The 25,812-nt window shown below is 36.6% G+C and overlaps 1 protein-coding gene across 5 annotated transcripts in view; it reads left to right on the top strand.

Annotated features, from left to right (window-relative positions):
• The first annotated feature begins 3,224 nt into the window (after positions 1 to 3,224).
• Positions 3,225 to 25,812, top strand: part of LOC121370822 (diacylglycerol kinase zeta-like) — a 59,535-nt gene continuing 36,947 nt past the window's right edge. For all 5 annotated transcript variants that reach the window (XM_041496309.1, XM_041496310.1, XM_041496308.1 and 2 more), the window contains exons 1-12: positions 3,225 to 3,353; positions 8,004 to 8,058; positions 9,385 to 9,468; positions 10,300 to 10,374; positions 10,926 to 10,979; positions 12,499 to 12,567; positions 15,337 to 15,351; positions 16,613 to 16,759; positions 19,005 to 19,189; positions 19,690 to 19,864; positions 22,861 to 22,931; positions 24,163 to 24,296. In XM_041496309.1, the coding sequence (XP_041352243.1) occupies positions 8,011 to 8,058; positions 9,385 to 9,468; positions 10,300 to 10,374; positions 10,926 to 10,979; positions 12,499 to 12,567; positions 15,337 to 15,351; positions 16,613 to 16,759; positions 19,005 to 19,189; positions 19,690 to 19,864; positions 22,861 to 22,931; positions 24,163 to 24,296 (1,057 nt within the window). In that variant the 5' untranslated portion in view covers positions 3,225 to 3,353; positions 8,004 to 8,010. The remainder of the gene's footprint in view (positions 3,354 to 8,003; positions 8,059 to 9,384; positions 9,469 to 10,299; positions 10,375 to 10,925; positions 10,980 to 12,498; positions 12,568 to 15,336; positions 15,352 to 16,612; positions 16,760 to 19,004; positions 19,190 to 19,689; positions 19,865 to 22,860; positions 22,932 to 24,162; positions 24,297 to 25,812) is intronic.

The raw sequence follows: 25,812 nt of genomic DNA, 5'->3' as shown, positions 1-25,812 counted from the left end.
AAAAAGATTTTGAACTAGAGAGTTCAAATTCTGACACACACGTCTCACACACACACACACGTCACACACACACACACACACACACACACACACACACACACACACACACACACACACCATGGACTCTGCCGCGACCACCACCACCATCACACTTGATTAACCTATCGGAAATAATATCAATTTAAACTATGATCGGAATCTATTGTAATAGACGTAGCCCAGTGGTAACGCGCTCGCTTGATGCGCGGTCGGTTTGGGATCGATGCCCGTCAGTGGGCCCTTTGGGCTATTTCTCGCTCCAGCCAGTGCACCACGACTGGTACATCAAAGGCCGTGGTATGTGCTATCCTGTCTATGGGATGGTCCATATAAAAGATCCCTTGCTGCCAATCAAAAAGAGTAGCTCATGAAGTGGCGACAGCGGGTTTCCTCCTTCAATATCTGTGTGGTCCTTAACCATTTGTCCGACGCCATATAACCGTAAATAAAATGTGCTGAGTGCGTCGTTAAATAAAAGATTTCCTTATTCATATATATATATATATATATATATATATATATATATATATATATATATATATATATATATATATATATATATATATGCTTTTGTTCATATTCCATTATTGCTACTTCTGGCTACCTGTACGACAGTTCAACGAATGCGTGTGTTCCTATATCTATGTCTTCTTCTGGGTCTGGTCCTGGTGTTAGATCTGCTGGTAAAAATACATGGTTTAAATAATTCATGATAAACTACCTACATTCAGATACAGTAAAATACTTTTGTAACGAAGAGGAAGGGACCGTGATAGTTAGTAATAGCAGTAGTTAATTGTACACATTTAAATAAGTTGGTCATTAATATATAGGGACTTTACGATCAGTTCGATATATGCAGTAGTTCGTTCTAAGCATATTCGTTATAAATGCACTTTACTGTAGATGTACCTTCTGTAATAACTTACCTGAAACCTGGCAACATTTATTCTATGATTGTCACGTAAGCACGAAAGCTTTAAATTACTAGATAGTTAGACAAAAATAGAAGTAGTTATCTTTGAAATCGTTAAAATTGTAAACTGGTTAACAATTAATATTAAGTACTATATTTGTACCATGAAAATGTTTGAACGAAATTTATGTATTAATATTATTAAAACAAAATGTGTGAAGGACAACTGAAATCGAGTAATTATTTTATTTAAAATGTTTTCGAGTATTACCAATTAAAGAACTAAGTCTTGATCTGTTACGCGTTAAAGGGACATTCTTGAGTTTGTAGCAATTTTTAAGATGTTATCGACTAACAGAGACTTTTTAACGATTGTAATTTTTTTCTACATAAAATATTAGTGGTTGTATATTAAACGTGTTTCTGGTCGTTCTAGTATTTTAACTAGGTTAAATTTCATTCTATTTCTAAATTGTTGGGGTTGTTTTAGTGGGGGTTTTTTTTCGTACGTACGAAATTATCTGAGACAAAATCCAGTTTGGGCTTCTTACATTTTTTAAGACAACCAGTAACACATTGAATATACAGACACTGGTATTCTAAACAAGAACATATATTTGATATGTAAGATTAATAGTAAAAATATATATTTTATTAGTCGAAAAGATCTTACAATGCAGCAAAATCAGAAATGTCCCTTTAAGTCATCCAATTTAGTGAATTTCATGCTGGAAAGAACTAACTACGTGGTGTATATCAGGGCTTCTACAGGGTTTTTTTTTTTTTTATAAAATCCACTAGCTATGGTATCAGTGATTTTAAAAATTTACTAGCCAAGATTATAAAAAAATCACTAGCCCTACTTTACTTTACTGTAAGTTAATACAACTTTACTAAATAATAGTAATAATCAGATATGTCACCTAAAGAGGAAGATAGATTTAAAAAACCCACAAACAACACTAACATTGGGGGATTGGGGTGGAGCAGGATATTCATATTTACAAAATAGACTTAACTGCAACATTTGATAAAAAAAAAAATTCACTAGCCGTCGGGCATAGCAATAGTAGTATTTATTAGCCCACCATTGAATATCACTAGCCATGGGAGTGATGCTATCAAAATCTAGAAGCCCTGAGTATGTATAAGTCCACCAAGGGGGCGGGACGTAACCCAATGGTAAGGCGTTAGCCTGAATGCGCGGTCAGTCTCGGATCGATCCCCGTCGTTGAGCCCATTGGGCTATTTCTCGTTCCAGTCCGCGCGCCACAACTTATATATCAAATGCCGTGGTATCTGCTATCAGGTATGTGGGACGGTGCATATAAAAGATCCCTTGCTTCTAATAAAACAAAATGTAGCGAATTTCCTCTCTAAGACTCTGTCAAGATTACCAAATGTTTCACATCCAATAGTTGATGATTAATAAATGATTGTGCTCTAGTGGTGTCTGTAAACAAAGCAAACTTTTAACTTTAACATCCACCAAAGAATCGAATATGCTTACCATATTTTTATGCTAACGATTTAAAGTACATCTAAACAAAAACAAATAGATTATTGTTTGTTTATTCGGTATTTAAGCAGAATGAATTGCTTTTCGTGGAGGTGGGGATCTTTAAAGCGTATATTTGTCATGTAACTGAGATAGATGTCAGGTGGTAAATTACATGTATTTTAAATTACAGCTGAATTCTAAACCATCTTGGTGGATCCATTCAACTGACTGGGGTTTTTTTTTCGTTCCAACCAGTGCACCACAACTGGTCAAATGCATTGGTATGTGCTTTCCTGTCTGTGGGAAAGTGCATATATATAAAAGATTCCCTGCTGCATTAGGACAAATTAGCGGGTTTCCTCTAACGACTACGTGTCAGAATTACCAAATGTTTGCCATCCAATAGCCGATGACTAATTAATCAATGTGCTCTAGTGGTGTCGTTAAACAAAACAAACTGTATATAGTCTTTAAAACATTTGTTGTTCTTTCTTGTTTTACCGTCTGTACTGCTAATCAACGGTTTAATATATTATCTTCGTGTGCAATATACAAAACAATTGGCTTCGAAATAAATAACTTGTAGTAAATTCCATAGAATGAAAAAGGCGTTCCCCGTGGGAGGGACTATCGTAATAATGTTAAATTAAACTCTCAGATTTTCCAGCCAGAACCCGGATACCCAAGTTACAATACGGGAAACCAATACTACGCAGTAGTAGTAATTTTATGGTGCCTGTCCGATGACGTCATCCTGATAATGGCAATGACGTCATCAGTTGCAGTCATGAGCTTTGATTGTTTGGTTACACTTTAAGGATAATTTATTATGTTTCGCACTGATAAGCGATCTTAGATTTCCAGTTGCTCGGCTGTAAATTATTTTCTTCGAGATTGGTGAGTACTTATACATTTTAGAAGTCGTTTACTTAGCAGGTAACAAGTCTTTTGTTTATTTTATTATTCAGCCGCGTAGGAACCAGGCTCAGGCATTTGAGACAGATTGATTGGAAATGCACCGTGAAATATTTACGGAGTAAATGCGATAGCAGATCTGATTGATAGTAATATGTCATATTGATTATTTGGGCAAATACTATTATTTATTGCTAATCAATAAAGTAAAGTTTGTTTTATTTAACGACACCACTAGAGCACATTGATTTTTTATCTTATCATCGGCTATTGGACGTCAAACATATGGTCATTCTGACACTGTTTTTTAGAGGAAACCCGCTGTCGCCACATAGGCTACTCTTTTACGACAGGCAGCAAGGGATCTTTTATTTGCGCTTCCCACAGGCAGGATAGCACAAAGTATGGCCTTTGTTGAACCAGTCATGGATCACTGGTCGGTGCAAGTGGTTTACACCTACCCATTGACTCATTCAGGGTTTTGAGTCGGTATCTGGATTAAAAATTCCATGCCTCGACTAGGATCCAAACCCAGTACCTACCAGCTGATGGCTGCCAATGAATAAATACAGTGTACAGTTCTTATGCAGTATACTTTAGAATTTGAAATCAGTGCAGAGTACTCTCAAAAGTGGAACTGCGATTTTCAGCAAACATGAGTGTTGCTAATAGAAACGTTTATCAAATCTCTTAAATGGTAGGTGATCACCACCCACAGTAAATCAGGCCCGTAGCCAATTGGGGGTCGGAAGGGTCGATCGACCTCCCCCTCCCCCTCTACCGGTGGCTTTTTTTTGTTCAATATACACCGGACCCCCTAAGCAACTCGGGCGATTCGGGCCCTCATGTGAGGCAATCCGTGCCTCACCATAAGCCTAAACGACCCCCCCCCCCCCCCTCAAACTCCTGGCTATGGGTCTGTAAATGCAAGGTGCCACACGTTTTATTGGTGTAATGCCTTGGTGTGTTGATACGCTGTTTATATCAGTTTGTTAGTCAAAAGTTATTATTATCCGCAATAGGAACTGATTTGGTAAAATGGAACCCCATATTCCTCCACTGCCGGCTATCGAACTAGTGTCATGTCCTGATTGGATCAGCTTTTCAAACGGCAGATACCAAACCCGTGAAGAGAGTAAAAAAAAAGTTTGTTTTATTTAACGACGCAACTAGAGCACTTGATTTTTTTATCTTATCATCGGCTATTGGACGTCAAACATGTGGTAATTCTAACACTGTTTTTTAGAGGAAAACCGCTGTCGCCACATAGGCTACTCTTTTACGACAGGCAGCAGGAGATCTTTTATTTGCGCTTCCCACAGGCAGGATAGCACAAACCATGGCCTTTGTTGAACCAGTTATGGATCACTGGTCGGTGCAAGTGTTTACACCTACCCATTGAGCCTTGCGGAGCACTCACTCAGGGTTTGGAGTCGGTATCTGGATTAAAAATCCCATGCCTCGACTGGGATCCGAACCCAGTACCTACCAGCCTGTAGACCGATGGTCTAACCACGACGCCACCGAGGCCGGTACCCGTGAAAAGAGTTGAGATAGATGTGTGGACTGCTCAGACGATAGAATCGGAGGAAACTGACAGAATAGTGTCGCAATCAAACAGAAATAGTATGTGAAACTGGAAAGTTTCATATGGTTAGGTCTCATGTTTTGTTTTTTCGGATTTTGTTCAACATAGATTTTTAACCTAATTTGGGGAAGGTGAATAAAATTTTAAAACCCCCACAAAAACCAAATGACGGAAAATTGCTGTCCTAACGATCTTTATAGGATGTTTTAGGCATTAACATATATGTGGATGCATTTAAAAAAGAAAATAATTTAAAATCTATGTTGAAAAATTAGTTTTATGATTAAAATGGAGAAAAATAGGATGGCGGAAAACAAAATGTCTGCCAATTATAAAATCGACTTCCATGTCAAAATGAAGGACATTATTGCTTCTATAAATGCGATATATGTGTCGTATGATCCAAGATGGCCGCCATATCCTACGTATTTGCAATGGGTGGAAAGCTATCGCTCGAAACATGATCTGCTTAATAATACATGCTGTATATTTGATTTATTACATCAAATATGTTAGGAGTCTTTTATCATGTAAGCATGTTTACTAAAATGGTTATTTTTAAAACTCAGAACAGTGCAATCTGTTTTAGGGATAGGGCGTAGCCAAGTGGTAAAGCTGATCCCCGTCGGTGGTCCCGTTTTGGTTATTTCTCGTTCCAGCTAGTGTAACAAAGGTCGTGGTTTGTATTATCCTGTGTGTGGGATGTTGCATATAAAATATCCCTTTCTGCTAATCGGAAAGAATAGTTTATTACATGGCGGCAGCAGGTTTCCTCACTCATGATCTGTGTGGCCCATAACCACATGTCTGATGCCAAATAACAGTAATTAAAATACGTCGAGTGCGTGCGTCATTATATAAAATATTCCACCCCGGAAGCAAAATCAGACTGCATTCTTAGGTTATTCAACCGCAAGAGACCACCCCCTGCTGAATGTGATGGAAGATCTTGAGTGAGAAAATATATATGTAAGCTTGCATTGCATGGTAATGACATGAAACATTCAGACTCATCTGCGAACAGCACGTTTTGGACCTTTCATTATCCCAGGTAGAAGATTTCGTACTTTATCTTCGCTGTCTACTTTCAGGTCAACAACTTTACAAATAAATTGTCCAAAGCATTCCTGTTCCTTCTCAGTAACCACCATTTATTAGCCTCGTTTAATTTTCTCTGAAATACAATAACATGTGAAATTGTATCATTTAATATTGGGTATGTTTCCAGTATTATGTTTATAGGAATTGTTTTCATTGTGTAAAAGCAAACACCAACAGAACATCAGCGTCTTACTAGTAAGTAGAACAATATTTAGTCAGATAGTTTTGAACAGTGAATTGTATGAACTGATTATAGTGAATAATACACGAGTACTCGTTGGATACGATTTATCTTATAACGAGTGGTTGCCAAATGTGTCTAACTCGCTTTCGCTCATTAGATACTTTTGGAATCCACGAGTTGTAAGATAACTCGTCTCCAACGGTCACGAGTGTTTTTTTCCATTTCTTACACACCCTTAACACGTAATTGTTAATGTAGTTTAACGGGAAAACTAAATAAAAAGCCTCAACACTGGCTTGAAAGTGTATAAGTTAATGACACCATAGACATAAATGACGTACTAAAATGACGTCATCCGTTTATGGTTACTTGGGACACTTGAGTTGTGGCGTAGGAACAGCCAATCAAATGTCTCAGAACTGATCTACAACATAATATTATGCTGAAGATGATATTGATCAACAATGTTTCATCCCTTGTACGGGTTTGTTAAAAATTTGTCTCGGAATCCTAGTCTCGTGCTTGGTGTTTCCAAGTATAAAAGCGTGTTTTTGTTTTCGTCAAGTTTTATTTTTCAAATGTTCAACATATGTGTTTGGAAAGGAAAGGAAATGTTTTATTTAACGACGCACTCAACACATTTTATTTACGGTTATATGGCCTCGGACATATGGTGAAAGACCACACAGATATTGAGAGGAAACCCGCTCTCGCCAATTCATAGGCTACTCTTTTCGATTAGCAGCAAGGGATCTTTTATATGCATCATCCCACACACAGGATATCACATACCACGGCCTTTTATATACCAGTCGTGGTGCACTGGCTGGAACGAGAAATAGCCCAATGGGTCCACCGACGGGGATCGATCCCAGACCGACTGCGCAGCAAGCGAGCGCTGTACCACTGGGATACGTTCCGCCCCACATGTGTTTGGATTCAGCATCTTTAATATTGGTTAGAAAAGTATTGTAAATAAATTATCGCACCAAAATAAATAAAAACATTAGTAAAATGTTGCATGTGACAGCAAATCGAAAGATGTGACTTGTAGATGTCTCTTTTGTTTTCTTATGATCGTAGCGTAGATATTTTTTTTACCACTTGCCATCTGGCACGCAAAAAGCGATTATTAGTGGCCCGAATCTATAAACCACTGGCCTCGGGCATCGGGCTACCGTATTCTAGAACCTCTGCGTGATATATGTATTTTTTACTAGAAAAATCAGGATCATCCTTTTCATGGCGATATACCTGGAATAGAAGGTACATTTTTCGATATAGAGAGACAGTTATCTGATAGAAAGCTGAATAACTCGTCCTTTTTTTATTTTATACAAATTATTTCGGAAGCCACTGTGGTTTTGAATCTAACGTTTAAAGTTTGTTTTGTTCAGTGACACCACTTAATCATCAGCTACTGGATGTCAAACGTTTGGAAATATTGAGACGTAGTCTTCTACAGGAAACCCGCTACATTGTTCCGATTAGCAGCAAGGGATGTTTTATATACACTTTCTAACAGACATGACAACATATACCACGACGTATTATATACCAGATGGAGGCCACTGGTTAGAACCCAATGGTCTACCGTGGTGGTTCAATCCTACAATACAAACACCCCAGGCGAGCGCTCTACCGACTGAGCCCCAAAGATTAAACAATGCAGAGGAAAGTACAATTTACATGCACCCGCTTTATTTGTAGTGTTTACACAGATATTACTTAAACCAGTGTTTATTGTTTTATCTTACAGGAAAGCAATGGCCTCGAGCCATGTCGATGAAAGTTTGTTAAAGGTGGATTGGACGGTGAGAATTAATCCGTTTATAAATAAATAAATAAATAAATAAATAAACAGATAAATCTGCAGGAGGTAATGGAGGTCGAACACCCTTGCTCCAAGAAAAAGTTCTTTTTTAAAATATTTTTTTCATGGGAGCAGTCTAGACCCCATAACAGTTCCCTGTGCACGTACACACACACACACACACACACACACACACACACACACACACGCACACACACACACACACACACACACTCACTGCTTCTGTGGCTATCAACAGCAGTGTTTCCATCATAACATGTTTTAGTTGGCCAGTAAATTCCTGTAATTTAACTTGAGCTAGTGTTAGTCTGCCAGCTACTATTGTGCTTGCAACGTGTGCGAGGTTCGAGTAAAACTAGGATGATAACTTTTGTGCTGAACAGGAGTAGTTAAAGACGCTTGCCGATATGACTGAAACTAGCAGCGTAACCCTCTTATTAGTCCCCTACCGGTCCAACCGGATGGGATTATAGGTTTGAACTCCGTCCTTCTGCCTGTCTGTCTGTCCGTCTGTACGTCCGTCTGTGCGTCTGTCCCTCATATTATTTCCAGATGGCTTTTGCAGAAGGCTTTGAACTAATGAACTGAAATTTTGTGTACAGCGCTATCATGTACTGATCAAGTTTGACTTCCATAGCGAATTTCACATTTTTGACGGAGTTATGGCCCTTGAACTTAGGCACGGTGAAAATTGGTTTTCCAGACTTCTGTTTTAGAAGGCCTTGAGATACTGAACCTAAATTTGTATATAGCTTTATCACGTACTGTTACATATGAAGTTTAACTTCTATGGCAATTTACCCATTTGTGACCATTGAACTTAGGAGATATGAAAAAAATCCTGACTTTTGTTTTGCAAATAATATTGAGGTGAAATTTCGCATCATTATGTTATTAAATGGGTTTTTTTCATATCGGCCTTGTTATAAGTCCGATGGTAGTTGTGTCGTTCCTCCAGTGGCTATATTGGCCCGAGGAGATACGAAAAATTATTGGGTCAGGTAGCGGACGTGTATTGCTTTAACAGTACTCTCAAAATGTTTGTTTAGACTGTCTTTAAGGGTAATAGTATTTATATCCACATACACACACGCATACTAAGACACAGACAGAGAGAATGAATGAATGAATGAATGCATGAATGGAGAGAGAGAGAGAGAGAGAGAGAGAGAGAGAGAGAGAGAGAGAGAGAGAGAGAGAGAGAGAGAGAGAGAGAGAGAGAGAGAGAGAGAGAGAGAGAGGAGACTTATTTTGATGGCATTTGTGTTGATTTGTTATTTAAATTTTATTCTACTATTTTGTAAAGATAGAAGCGACCAATAATGAACATATATGGGTGGACACCAACACTGCGGGCAAGTACTGTCAAGCACTGGATTCAGTCTGTCGGGTAAATAGCTACATTATTACAGTACATTTGTTACAATTATTTACATTGTTTATATGCAGGGTGTTGGACCTTTTCACTGAAAGCAAACACACTGAAGTATAACCAAACACAGCACCAACACAGCCCGTTGATTCTAAGAACGTCTACTTCTATATATTATTCACAATGGCACATCTGAATGTTACGCGGATGTGCACAGGTTAATATTTAAAACAAGCAGCTGGGTCTATTTGATAGAACTATTGTACAAAGTATTCTCACGGAGAAGTCGCTTTATTATTGGAGCTGAAGTATCAATACATTACGGGGGGTGGGGGGTGGGGGTAGTGTTTTTGTTTTGTTTTTAGCTCTTAGGAAATATTCATTAACTATTACTCTTCCTTTTAGTGGTTTTAAATTAAAGGGACAGTCCTGAGTTTGTTGTTATTGTTAAAATATTGCGGACTACCAGAGATGTTTCAAGGACAATACATTTGAATTAAATAAAATACAAATCCTGCATAAAATATCAGTGTCTGTATATTTAAATGTGTTTCTGATCGTCCCAGTAGTCTACTAGCTTAAACCTCATTTCGTTTCTCAATATATATTTTGTTTTCGTACGTACGAAATTGTTGGGAGACCAAATCCAGTTTGGGCTACATACAAATAATAGGACAACAAGAAACACTGAATATACAGACACCTATATTCTAAAGAAGAAACAATATTTAGTATGTAATCTTAGTTGTTAAAATATTTTATTAGCCGGAACATCTTAAAATTGCAACATAACTCAGGACTGTCCCTTTAATGACTTTTGAGTAAAATTTGAGTTTGTTTTTTCTTCAGAAACGTGGTAATCGAATGAAATGTATTGCCTGTAGACTTATAGCTCACACATCATGCATACCATTGCTAAAAGAGGTGAGACGTGTTACAAGGTTTACCTAGTAGTCTATCATATTTACGTGCATCGTTCCAGCCAGTGCACCACGACTGGCATATCAAAGGCCGTGGTATGTACTACCCTGTCTGTGGGATGGTGCATATAAAAGATCCCTTGCTGCAAATCGAAAAGAGTAGCCCATGAAGTGGCGACAGCGGGTTTCCTCTCTCAATATCTGTGTGGCCCGTAACCATATGTTTGACGCCATATAACCGTAAATAAAATGTGTTGAGTACGTCGCTAAGTAAAACATTTTCTTCCTTCCTTTACGTGCATGGTAGGGGCTGATAATCAAACGAAGAGCAAACACAGAAAAAAAGGTTTATACCAAATGTGTATTTACAAAAACCCCACAAAAAACAAACAAACCCAAAACCATTTAACCACACTCAACACTAACTACATTAGTCCCGGTAACATCTATATCGTTTCCTTTGTTTTCTTCTTTCAAGTAACCAGTAAGTCGTTCACCCTATGTAACCATTACGCATAATACATACCATACTGAACCTTTTGAAATTGCTTTCAGGGAATTCTTCCTGCAAAATGCAAGCCCACATTCCAAGACGATCCTAACAAAGCGGTAAGATAGTGGTGCTAATCATTTGTAGAAGCATGCTTTTGTTTGTTACTGTATTCCTATTGTGACATTAATGCGCACCATATAGTATGGTACCGAATGGCTACTAATTAATTCGTGTACCTTTAAAAAAATAAAAATAAATACCGGTATACTATTTGTCGGTGGGTCTATTGGGCTATTTCTCGTTCCAGTCAGTGCACCACGACTGGTATTTCAAAGGCCGTGGTATGTGCTATCCTGTCTGTGGGATGGTGCATATAAACGATCCCTTGCTACTAATGGAAAAATGTAGCGTGTTTTTTCTCTGTAAGACTGTATGTCAAAATAACCAAACGTTTGACATCCAATAGACAATGATTAGTAAATCAATGTGCTCTAGTAGTGTCGTTAAACAAAACAATCAAATATATACTATTTTGTTAATTGGTTGCAGCTTTTATTTAAAATGTGGTTGACGAAAACTGTACACGTGTTATTGTAATGTTTTCGTTTGACACCCTATTTCTGTGCCTCGAGATTAAACTGTGATATGCATATATCACGGTTTATCGCAGCCATTTAAAATTCTGTGCCATTTGTTTCAACTCTCTTGTGGTAGGAATTAAACCTTTCATGCGCGCATTCGCTCGACACAAGATGGTTAGATAACACGTTGTGATGGTTTCCACGTGTATCCTCCACTTTACAGTCCTGTGTCTTGGTAGGATTCACCGGCCTCGGTGGCTTCGTGGCAGGCCATCGGTCTACAGGCTGGTAGGTACTGGGTTCGGATCCCAGTCGAGACATGGGATTTTTAATCCAGATACCGACTCCAAACCCTGAGTGAGTGCACCGCAAGGCTCAGTGGGTAGGTGTAAACCACTTGCACCGACCAGTGATCCATAACTGGTTCAACAAAGGCTATGGTTTGTTCTATCCTGCCTGTGGGAAGCGCAAATAAAAGATCCCTTGCTGCCTGTCGTAAAAAGAGTAGCCTATGTGGCGACAGCGGGTTTCCTCTAAAAACAGTGTCAGAATGACCATATGTTTGACGTCCAATAGCCGATGATAAGATAAAAAATCAATGTGCTCTAGTGGCATCGTTAAATAAAAACAAACAAACTTCACTTTGGTAGGATTCAGGGGCGGGACGTAGCCCAGTGGTACAGTGCTCGCTCGATGCGCGGTCGGTCTGGGATCGATCCCCGTCGGTGGGCCCATTGGGCTATTTTTTGTTCCAGCCAGTGCATCACGACTGGTATATCAAAAGCCGTGGTGTGTACTACCCTGTATGTGGGATGGTACATGTAAAAGATCCCTTGCTGCTACTCGAAAAGAGTAGCCCATGAAGTGGCGACATCAGTTTTCCTCTCTCAATATCTGTCATCCTTAACTATATGTCTGACGCTATATAACCGTAAATAAAATGTGTTGAGTGTGTCGTTAAATAAAACATTTCCTCTTGGTAGGTTTCAGAATAACACCTAAATGATGAATTAAAACCAGCATTAACAATGTATGTGTCTAATTCTGATTACAGCTAATCCCTGATGGTCACCACTGGCTCCTTCGGTATACAGTAGTTGGCAGATGTAAAGGTTGTGGAGAGGTATTCACTTTATATTTCTGTATATTCTGCTCATTTATACTTGGTGACTTGCTGAGGGGTGTGCATATCTGCATCGATTGTGTTGAAAATGTCTATTACAACCAGCTAGCTATATACATGAAAAAAATACCATATGGTCGATAACGGTGTAACAGGGTCGCTGCAGCTGTTATACCGTTATCTAAACTTTGCCAAATAATCACGATAACAAAACGTTGTAACCTAATATGCTATATTTCGCTACTCATGGTGTTTTTTTTGTGGGTTTTTTTTTTTTTTTTTTTTTTTTTGGGGGGGGGGGTTGGGGGGGGTTAATATGTAAAATATAAACCTCGTCTAGTTAATCGGTATTTATCTCGGCAGAGCCTCAACAAATACTAATTAATGTAGTGTCCTTAGAAAACTTTCTATATTTTGTAATCTAATTATGAATACTTTCAAATCCTCTGGTTGATATTCTGTGTATTTTTTGTATTTATTAATATATATTTATTGTATTTATGTACATTTATGTACACCCACCACCTTGTTACAATTATATTGACTGCTGTATGTATATATATCCTCATATGCCGTAGACTACGGCCTGAGTGTAAATAAAGTTCAGTTCAGTTCAGTTGATATTTTCCATATTAATAAACACTCCAAATATCATTAAAATATAAACATTAAATTTAATATATAGTGCGATTTTTAGTTTTAGTTTTAGTTTACTTGTGTACACTATAATATTCTAACCTTTTTGATGCGGTATGGGTTTTGGAGCGGAACATCTTGATAACTTCTGAATGACCAATATTCATGAAAAATAACTCCAAAGATCTGGAAACAATGTGTAGTGTTCCAAACATTCCAAATTAATAATACAAGTTAAAAAATAACACAATTAAAAGGAATTTTAACCCTATTGTTATATGTAAACCATATAGTCCAGTAGCAACATAGTCACTATTTGTATATTGACAGAGTGGAGGTCAATTTGACAATAATTCCAGTTTTTTTGTTTGTTGATTATTAGTTGTTTTTGTTTTTTTAAATATCCACAACACATTTCATATTGAATAGATATTATTTAAAGATGTAATATGCACTTGAACGTCGTTTAATCCTGACACAGCATAATCGTATGCGGTGCACGTAAAATAAGGACAGATGACTAATTCAGGCGTCCATAGAACTAAATTGACGTATGGGTGGTTTACTGTCTTGTGTTAAAATTACAGCCAAAAGTTGCCATCTTATTTATCACGTCGTCAAAGATTGTTGTACGTATAGACATATACATATTTTAGGGTTTTTAGTTTTACTTCTTGTAAATACAATGATTTTAAAATATTTTTGATAGTCTTTGTATTTTTAGTACAATGATTTTAGTTTTACAGCTGTATATTTTTGTAGCATAGTCTTCTGATGTGGGGGGGGGGGGGGGGGGTGTAATTGAACGAACGCCGAAGGCGCGAGGTATTTGGGGTGTCCGGGAGCATGATGCAAAGCTTATTTGCCTGCTACTGCAACTCTCGCCGTTAATCTCGATCCGTTAGTCTCGCTACAACTTTTACATTCAGTCGAGATGTAAAGGTTATATAAAAAAAAGCCAAAATTAATGTAGTCACACACACACACACACACACACACACACACACACATACCCCATGCTACGGGCCTTGTTATTGTATTGTTACTGTTGAACTCTTTTTCTTATTTTAATCAATACACAAGATGAGACGTAAATAAAGAATTTGTCTGGATGTCTGTGTTTATTTCGCTAGTAGCAGACGACAGTGTCTCGTGCAGCAGTTGAATAAAATTCATTGTAAAAATTGGGAGATACTAGGATGTTTATGTATGTTTAAAAAAGTGCTTTACGGAAAATAGTACTTTTAGTTACATGGTATTTTTTTTATTATTTATACTTACCGCAAACTGGCAAATTGTAAACATTGCTTTATTTTTATCAATAAAAAATACTTCCGTGTCTAGAAAAACTTCTGCATTTGATGTCATAGATTTTCTTTGTTATTTAAAGATGGTGCTTCTAAACCCATACCGCGCCATAATACATACCACGTACATGTTTTAAACCACGACATCGTAAGGGAATCGTACACTTATCCATTACACTCCGAGAGAAGGCTGCCAAAACCTTGCTGGCAGCTCGTGCAGATTGCAGAGTGTAATAAAAGGACATCTATTAATTTGACAGACTAGTATTTCTGTCACTGCTGTAAAAGAAATTTAGGTCCGGTAGAAATACAAGTCCTAGACAAAGAACCCATAAAAATAAACCAGTATGAAAGACCGGGTAGGATAATAGTCCTAAGAAATTCATGTCTAATAGGACTACGCCTACTCTTCCTCGGACTGTGACACCAGGTTTCCTGAGAAGACTACGCGTCAGAATGACTAAATGTTAGTCATCCAGTAGTCAATGATCAATTAATCAATGTGTTCCAGTGGTGTCGTTAAACAAAACAAGCTTGAACTTTAACTGTGACATTGTTATTTTATCAAAGTCTAATTAATATTTTACTGACCCATCGGACATAAACATAATTAATATTTGCCTGAAGTGTTTTCAGCCTCTTACAAAAACCGTTCACACATTAGTATGACAAAACAACTACCCAATGACCGTGGACGTGTTTAGGGAAGTGTCATTGTGTCTGACTCCCCCAATTGGTCACACCAATAATTTGAAACTGAAATATCGACGAATACCTGAACAGGTGATCGATTGTTGTATTAATCGTGTATTGTTATTTCTTACAGGAGTTCTCAGGCAAGGTGAGTAAATGTTGTTTATTACCTGGTATCCTTCTGAAATTCAGAACATGCAGTCATTATTTGCCTATTGAAACAGGACGCTGAGATAGTACCTCTGTCGAAAAAAGACTTTATACTGCGCGGAAATGATATTGGAGATGAATATTCCCACTTATTTAAATATAACGAACACACGCAAAAGGCTTATAAAGCCATATTGTTATAAAAGAAACCTAGCACACTAAAATTAAAATCATTATTTAATTGGAATAATATACGAAGCCTTCGTAACATTTTAAAAACCATTTCTGAAATTACAAGTAAATTCAGTAAATCATAGACAGACATCTGTAATATCACAAAATATTCGAACAAATCGTATGGTTATATGTGATAGTCTTATCACCATGTGTCTTTATTTGAAATCGTGTGTATAGCTGTCTTGAATTATGAAGAGCTCCTGTTGTCATCTTGTCATTGTAAATATCCACTTTACAATAATTCCTCATGTGCTGTCGTTTGACAGTCACACCAATAATTTGAAACTGAAATATCGACGAATACCTGAACAGGTGTGTCATGATAAAGTTTCAGTTTCAAGGGTAGCTGAGATATATTTGTTTGAATATATAAACATACAGTTACATATACATGTACTTATAAATATATACGGTATATATGTTTTAACGCGGTGTTATATTTTAAATAGTTGACCCAAATCAATTGACATATACAGATATAAGCAAAGCAGAACGTTGATTGTTAAGTAATATGTTATGAAATTCACTTTTGCGGGGTTCGTTATTTGTAGGTAGTGTAGCAATACCTATTCCTTACATAATAAAGCGTTTCGCAAGATGTTTGGTGTCAAAATAATCCAAAATATCAAATAAGACTAAGCCGATTTTATTTTTGTTGAAATGTTATAATCTTCTAACTTACTAATTTAAAATTATACAGCAACATTTAGTAAATTTTCTATACACATTTCATCCAATATATAAATTCATAATAGGTTAAATATACAGATAAAATAGGTTAAATGTGGGGGGGGGGGGGGGGGTGGGGGAGAAGTTGTGTGTGTTGTTGGTTGTTTTACTCTTCATACAAGTAACATTTCTAATCGTTAGAAAGTCTCTTTTAGCTGGAGCCACATGGCAAAGGCCATAAAATCAGGAATATTCTTTTATTAAATTAAAAAAGATCTGAATTTGTTTTTGACATTTTATGGACCATCGCTGCTTATTTAATTACAAAGTATGTATTTGTTTATTTATTTCAGGACTTTAAATCCATCAGTTGCTCATGGTGCAAAATAGCTTATCACATAGAAAAGTGTTTCTATCAGGTGAAATCGGATGAAGAGTGCTCGTTTGGAATCCACGCTCATATCATCGTCCGTCCATCATGGATAACAAAAACTCCACAAGTAATCGCATCTTGTTAAGGGACATTCCTGAGTTAGCTGCACTGTAAGATGTTTCCGACTAATAAAATATTCTACGATTAAACTTACATATTAAATATATTTTCTTGTTTAGAATATCAGTGTCTGTATATTCAATGTGTTTCTGGTCGTCTTAATATTTGTAAGAAGCCCAAACTGGATTTTGTTTTCAAGTAATTTCGTACGTACGAAACAATTATATTTTAGGAAATAAAATGAAATTTGACCTAGTACAAATATTAGAACGATCAAAAACATGTTTAATATACAGCCACTAATATTGTATGCAGAAAAATATATTTGATATGTAATTACAATCGTTAAAAAGTCTCTGTTAGTCGACAACATCTTAAAAATTGCAGCAAACTCAGGAATGTCTCTTTACTGTACAGTAGTATACATTTTCGTCATTTTAAGATATCTTTCATATTGGATTTCTATAAATAGTCGTTAATATTTACTTGCCCTATCTTATAATCAAATCAAAATTAAATCAAAATAGTTTATTTGTTCTAGGGTTGACCACCACCCTGTAACAATGAGTGGCGCGTTAAATGTATATAATATAAAATATAACATATATATCAAATTAATATATCAAAGGCTTTATTTGACAGTTAATTTGAACAAGACAAATACTGTCGTTTTTAGAAATGGTGGGTGCTGGTCAGTTACCAAAAAAAATGGAAATATAAAAATATCGAAATTAAAGTGGTTAATAAATTAAAGATATCTTGGTATGAACTTCGCTACGAAATTTAGTAAGCATTTTGCTTTGCGTCATGTTGTGACAAAAACAAAAGGTGTATTTATTCAGATTATTAGATTATTATACAAATTGGGTACGTTCAATAGTCAATTTTTTTTCAAACTTTTTGATTGTCAAGTTATACCTATGCTAACATACTCATCTACAGTATCGGGTCTTTCTAAGGATACCGAAATTGAAAGGGCGCATATATTTGCATGTAAACGTTTTTGGTTTTTTATCTGTGCCCTCACATGCACCCAATCTTATGGTTTATGCAGAAACTGGCAGATATCCTCTCTGTATCACAACGGTTATTAAATGTGTTAAATATTGGACACGTCTGTTACAATTGCCTTCTATTAGATTATGTAAGCAAACATATATAATGCTTTATAAATTGTAAAGGAAACAAGAATTGGGCAAGTCAGGTGAAAAATGTGTTATGTCGTAATGGCTTTGGTTACGTCTGGATGTTTCAGAAAATAGGCGACGTTAAAGCGTTTTTAACAACCTTAAAATTAAGACTTACATATGTATATTTACAAGAATGGTCAACAGACATAAACTATAGTGACAGATATGAATTGTTTAGATTATTTATGTCAACTATACTTGTTGAAACACATTTGGATTGGAAAGTATATAATCTTAGAAATGCATTTATAAGATTGAGACTCGGTTATATTGATATTACTTCCCATATATTAGATATAGACATGACCTGTCAACAATTGGTCCTGTTTCTCTTCATACAGTTGAATATTATGAATTCCATTTTATTTTGTATGTTTAAGAATCAAATATCTGCCAAAAAAATACAGATGTGAACATAGCAAATATAAATGATTTTTTTAATACAAAAAGTAATGTTTATAAATGGAAGTTAAGTAAATTGTCTGTGATGTTTTGAGCGTTCGATAAATATTCTGTAATAATAACCCCCTGCAGACAGACTGAGTTAAACTATAATAGTAAATATCTAAATTTGATAATAAACAGAATCTTCTAGCACTTTGTAACATTTTACTGACTTATACCGTTGTACTCTTTGTTGGTGCAATGATAAATGTTTTTTGGATAAGGGGCACTAACTTTTATGCCGTCCTAATAATAGTAGTTTGGCTAGTCTGTCTGCAGGAGGTAAATACCTATCGGTAATGATCGCATGTACATGCATGTATATTGATCATTTGCCCCATCTTATAAATAACTGAACTTTCATCTGTTCTTATTTCAAAACCCGTTAATGCACTATGTTCGCCATTGGTTTCTATCATTAACCCATCAACATTATAAGTAACTCTAGTGTATTAATGTTGCTTTAGAATTAATTGTTTTGGCCATAAATCAGGTTTCATTTTCTGGCACATTTTATTGTTTATGAAACTGACAACTGAACTGTAAAGGGAATTGTTTTTACATTTCATGGATTTCTTAATGTAATGTTAATTAAAACGTATTTGAAATATTTTTCAGGCAAACAAAGACGAACTGAAGCCGTTCAATATTAAAGTATTTCGTTATCCGCTTTCAAAGCCTCTTATAGTTTTTATTAACCCAAAAAGTGGAGGCCAACAAGGATTAAAGGTTTTAGAAGACTTTCATGGGTTGCTAAATCCTCGGCAAGTGTTCAATCTTGCAGTTGAAAACCCTAAGTTCGGGTAAGATGTTTATAATGCAACTACTAACAATTTCTTCTTTTTTTAAACTCACAGTATTACAATGGCTATGTTTACAATGTTACTGTAACCGTCTGACATATGGAGCAATGCTAGTATGTCTCAAATATAAATGACAAAACCATTACATAGCCCAATAAAATAAAAACTCGTATCTGTAAAAAAAACCCAGTCAAGTAGATATATATTTTAACAAGGTCGTACCTGCCACAGTGAATTACGACAGTGACTTGTCACTAAGGGTAGGTTATGACCCTCGGACTACCCCAGTGCATTATTAAATCCAAGTCCAAACAGTTTTGACAATAACATCCCCACATCCTTTCAAGTTTCAGGCATGTCCACACTGGCCCTGATTAATATAACCAGCGACTTGGTCCGGGGTGGACATGCATTAAAGTGCCTAACTTGTGTATATACTGGTACGGGTGGTTAGGTCTTCTTTTTGTCATTCATAACAACTGTATTTGTTACCTTCACAGCTTAGAACTGTACAGACAATTGCCTCATTTGCGGATTCTGGCATGTGGCGGTGATGGCACGATTGGCTGGATTCTCAGTGTGTTGGACTCGCTCGGCTGGGATTCCAATCCGCCTATTGCTATTCTGCCTATCGGCACAGGGAACGATCTTGCTAGGACGTTGGACTGGGGTGCGGTAGGTTGAGGCAATGTTTACAAACGTATGATACACCTGTAAATATTTCACTATTATTTCACATAAAACATTTGATTTTTAACTGGAATGTGACGAATACAGCACATTCTCTTTTGTGTGGTAAACAGTTTAAAGGGACATTCCTGAGTTTGTTGCAGTTTTTAAGATATTATCGACTAACAAAGACTTTTTAACGATTGCAATTACATATCAAATATATTTTTCTGCATAAAATATTAGTGACTGTGTATTAAACGTGTTTCTGATCATTCTAATATTTGTACTAGGTTAAATTTCATTTTATTTCCTAAAATATGTTTTTTTTGTACGTACGAAATTATTTGAAGACAAAATCCAGTTTGGGCTTCTTACAAATATTAAGACGACCAGAAACACTTTGAATATACGATACTGATATTCTAAACAAGAAAATATATTTAATATGTAAGTTTAATCGTAGAAATATTTTATTTGTCAGAAACATCTTACAATGCAGCAAACTCAGGAATGTCCCTTTAAAACCAGTCCTATAAACATCTATGATGTTTTAAAAATATTTTTGTCGTTTTGTGTTGATAGATCATTGCAATATTGATTTGATGTCCATACACTCTTTCCATTATTTATGCAAAGAGTTTGTTTTGGAATATTTTGCTCTTTGTTCGTTTTGTTTTTTGTTATATTTGTATGCCTCATTATGTCTTTTTAGTCCCACATCACATAGGCGTATGGGCTCCCATTTTTGTAGCGAGGCAGGCAGATTGTTGCCCGAATTAAACGAAAATGCCCAAATCTGGATAACAATATTTTATTCATATTAGCATTATTATAAATAGGGTTACAAACGAATTACTACACATTTGTACACGGATTACAATTAATATGGTGGGTAGAATTATTCAGGGTTCGTGGCAGTCTTCAAATTCCTTGAAAGTCTTTGAATTTGAAAACATTAAAAGTCTTTGAATTGAAATAAGAGTCTTTAAAAGTCTTTAAGTTCTCACAAATCATGGAGAAATGATGATATCTTTTACAGCTTCATGCACTTTATATTTTCCAGTTACAAGGTTTAATCTGCCATGATGCATGTAAAAAAAATCTCAATGTTTTGCCATGGACAGCAACGTAAACGAATTGATTTGGTATTTTTATCGCATTCTATTGTCTTTGACCGCTGTGTAAAAGTCTTTGAAAGTCTTTGAAAATGACAGGTAAAAAAGTCTTTGAAAGTCTTTGAATTTGTTTGGTCTTTAAGGCTATGAACCCTGGAACTATGGAAATACATGGTGAAAAGGTTTCAGTCAAGCTCATTTTTCACCAATATCTATCTTTTTATACACCAATTTGAAGATTAGCTCCAACCCTGGGTGGAGAGCAGTTGATGGATTCGCATGTCTGGAATGCAAGACAGATTTGTCTAGCATTGTGCAAAAGCTGTTTAATTCAGTCCAATGGTTTCCTATCCGTCCTGCCTGTCCGTCTTTCCCACGCATAGTTTTCCGGACATTCTTTTCCCAGTGTCTCAATATATCGGAAGACAACAGCAATGACAGGGTACTTTGTTTCATAGTACAAATCCATACTATGAGAAAACAAACTCAATATCTATAATAACAGTAATTTAATAAAACGACTAGCAATTGAGTAGTTTTCTTATAATGACGTAGACGAAGAACTCTTATCAACGTGCCCATATATATACCACAAGAGTTTCAGACACGTCCACCCTCGGCCCAACCTCTGGGTATGCCAGTGACTGAGTCTAGGGCAGAAGTGGTTGTTGAAGTTTGAGGTGGGCGGAATTTGCAATGCCAAGTTAGAAGTTAGGTCTAGAACCTAGAACCAAAATAGCATCTGCGTATTTTACTCATGTCTGGAAAAATAACAACCAAAAATAAACTTTGACTGCTCGGTCGGAAATACTCCAGTTAATTTGAGAACTTTTGAAGTGCTGCCGAAATAAAGTGCGTCGGACTATTTACGAAAAATAACAAATAATTAGTTTGATCGGAAGCCAAATTAAGCCCCAAGTCCGGAGGCAAAGGTTGGCGGAAAGGTTGGCGTTTCTCTACGGCGATCTAGATATAGGCTCACCTACCCTAACTTTAAAACCAACTTAATACCTTTTTTACTAATTATATTTTGGTACATTTTTAATATATTATTCCTGACTAAATTCTGAAAAAAACAATGTTAATTTCATTACTTTTGCAATTTGTCATGGGTATACCATATAGTTTGGCATACTAGTAGATTGCCTGGACTACTAGTTGAAACTAACTTCATCGTAAGGCAGTCAGCTGGAGAGATCTTATAACGAAAATCCATACTTTCAAAAGATGACAGAATATTTATATTTTTATTATGACCAGGGTGTCTGCCAGAGGGTAAAACGGGTATGGCGCCATACCCAAATGTTTTTGCATATATATTTTTTTTAAATTTATTTTAAGTTAATCTTTTGACAAAATTAATTTCTTTTATTATTACTGTATGGTTTTGATAACCCTAAACGTAACCCATTTTCTTTCTGGGGGCTCCCCATACCCCCTGTTAATTGTGGTTGCATTCAATTCCCTGGCGCCATACCCAAAAATTTCTTTCTGGCAGAAACACTGATGACACTACGAAGGTGCGTTGGGGCCAGTCCGTAGTAAGAAAAAGAAGTTGTTTTATATATCGAGATAGTAAGTCAAGACCTCGAAGTGCTAAGTCGACATCTCGTGATACATGGTCGATATCTCGAGATACTAATTCAATATCTTATTATCTCGAGATCTAGACTTACTATCTCGAGATCTTGAAATATCGATATAAAAAAACTACATTTTATTAGTACGGATTGGCCCTAAACCTCTTTGGAACATATTATAAAACGTGCAGTTATTTGGCATTACATGTTTTCATGACAATTTGTCTTATTCTATATACCTTATTTTCTTTCATCTGAATCATAACATTATCTGCAAAGTAGTAATCATAAATATTGTCTTCAGACCTACTCGGATGAACCCATATCAGAATTCTTATGCAGTGTTGAAGATGCAGAAGTTGTTCAATTAGATAGGTGAGTTAGTCACTTAAGGTAATGAAATGGCTACTTCTGAAGGTCATTGATGTTAACAATTCCCTTATAAATTTGATCTAAGTAAAGAAGCTTTTATTAGTTAATTAAGCCCTTGATATTAACCACCGACGTGAACAAGACTAATAGACAGCCTTGGCTAAATTAATAAGAATATTTACCGTACTTATGTTATGCAAACTGTTTGCTATGGTTACTTATTGAAAATGACACTTAGGAGATAACCATATGGAGTTTTTAGATTTGCGGATGTTATTGTCTATTTGATCCCGCAAACGTAATTTTTTTTTTACCTAAGGCGTTAGCCTGAGGTTAAAAATGAAACATTTCCGGGCATCAAATAGACAATAACACCCGCAAATCTAAAAACTCCATATAGTTGTGTCCATTGTAAACTGAATCGTTTTTTTCTGCGGAACTAACTGTGTATTTGGTATTTCTTGAAAAAAAATACCAGGCTACAATCTAACTGTAGACCCTTGAACCGTCAACTTGGCCTGTTGCAATTGCTAATGACGTCATTAGCTTTCTGGGTGTTATTTTCATTTGATCCCGGAAAAAGAACGTAATTAACCACTCAACACACTCGCCATCAGTTAACAATTAATAATAATAATATGATGATGATGATGATGATGATGATGATGATGATGATCTTTCCGGGTGTTATTTTCATTTGATCCCGGAAAAAGAATGTAATTAACCACTCACAATGCAGAATACACTAGCCATCAGTTAACAATTAATAATGATGATGATGATGATGATGATGATGATAAAGACAACTAAAACCTGACATTATTGCTAGTACTTCCTTTGTTGCTTTAAAAATGGTAGATAATAGCACTATAATAATTATTACGGTAACTCAGTTTGTATGAGTGGTATATTTATTACTTGCGTGGGGGCAGGATTTAGCTCAGTGGGTTGACTGCTCGCCTGAGGTGCTTGCGTTGCAGGATCAAACCACCTCGGAAGATCCATTCAACTGATTTTTTTTTTTTATCTCGTTCCAACCAGTGTACCACAACTGGCCGTGGAGTGTGCTATCCTGTCTGTGGGAAAGTGCATATAAACGATCCCTTGCTGCTAATGAAAAAAATGTAGCGGGTTTCCTCTGACTCTGACTATTACCAAATATTTGACATCCAATAGCCGATGATTAATTAGTGTGTTCTAGTGGTATCGTTAAACAAAAACAAACTTTATATAGGTGGAAAATTGATGTAGTTCCGAATGGGGCGAGTGAAGCAGAGGGCACGGATACCTTGCCGCTAACCATCTTCAACAACTACTTTAGTCTGGGAGCTGACGCGCAAGTGGCCTTGGAGTTTCATGAAACCAGAGGTGAGCACTTTTCAACTTATCAAGAGATTTTCGAAGCTATTTTAGCACTACGATATCGTAAAACCATAGTGACGTCATAGCATCCAATATGAGTTCTGGAATTGCATGTTTGTGTTCGCACATTTGAGATGAGTTTCAAATAACCATCCTATATAACCCAGCCTATAGGTGAGGACTATAGGTCTATGGCTAAATGCGAACTCTATATACCCATGTCTGCAAGTGAGTACTAAATAACCATAATACATATTCGTGTCTACAGGTGATTACTGTATAGTATATACCCATGTTTAGAGGCGAATACCATACTAGAGGTACGAATCACCCATGTCTAGAGGTGAGTACCATGTAACATGTCTACGTTTAGAGGTGAGTATCACATGTCTACGTCTAGAAGTGAGTACAATACGTCTACGTCTAGAGGTGAGTACTACATGTCTTCGTCTAGAGGTGAGTATCACACGTCTACGTCTAGAGGTATCACACGTCTACGTCTAGAGGTGAGTATCACACGTCTACGTCTAGAGGTGAGTATCACACGTCTACGTCTAGAGGTGAGTACCACACGTCTACGTCTAGAGTTGAGTACCACACGTCTACGTCTAGAGGTGAGTACCATACATCCATGTCTAGAGGTGAGTACCATACATCCATGTCTAGAGGTGAGTACCATACATTCATGTCTAGAGGTGACTACCATACATCCATGTTTAGAAGTCTGTAACATATACCCATTTCTAGAGGTGAATAGCATACATCCATGTCTAAAGGTAAGTACTATACACCTATGTCTAGAGGTGAGTAACATGCATCCATGGCTAGAGGTGAGTAACATACATCCATGTCTAGAGGTGAGTAACATGCATCCATGGCTAGAGGTGAGTAACATACATCCATGTATAGAGGTGAGTACCATACAACCATGTCTAAAGGTGAATAGCATACACCCATGTTCAGTTGTTTAATCTGCATCCATATCTAGGGGTGATTAGCATACGCCCTTATCTAGAGGTGATTACCATAGGCCCATATTTTAGAGGTGATTACTATATGCCCATATCTAGAAGTCATTACCATACTGCAATATCTAGAGGCCATTACCATACACCCATATCTAGAGGCCATTACCATACGCTAATATCTAGAGGCCATTACCATACGCCCATATCTAGAGGCCATTACCATACGCCCATATCTAGAGGCCATTACCATACGCCAATATCTAGAGGCCATTACCATACGCCAATATCTACAAGTCATTACCATAGGTCCATGTCTGTAGGCCCCAAATCTTGCGTTGAGTACCATAAATCCATATCTGAAATGCGACATCCCCCTCTCAGTAACCCAGGTGGGAGACTTTTGCCTGATGGCTTAACCACTCCACCACCAAGTGCTTTGCTCGAACTAATAACCATGTTGTGGTTTAGAATTTAAGCCTCTTGTATCACCATATCTAAATGACATTTTTAGTGTTTCAATGTTGCCATTTATCATATATGATCCAGTGTTCCAG

This window comes from Gigantopelta aegis, chromosome 4, assembly GCF_016097555.1.
Source record: "Gigantopelta aegis isolate Gae_Host chromosome 4, Gae_host_genome, whole genome shotgun sequence".
Classification (NCBI taxonomy): Eukaryota; Metazoa; Mollusca; class Gastropoda; order Neomphalida; family Peltospiridae; genus Gigantopelta; species Gigantopelta aegis.
This window is presented reverse-complemented; position numbering and strand designations above follow the sequence as displayed.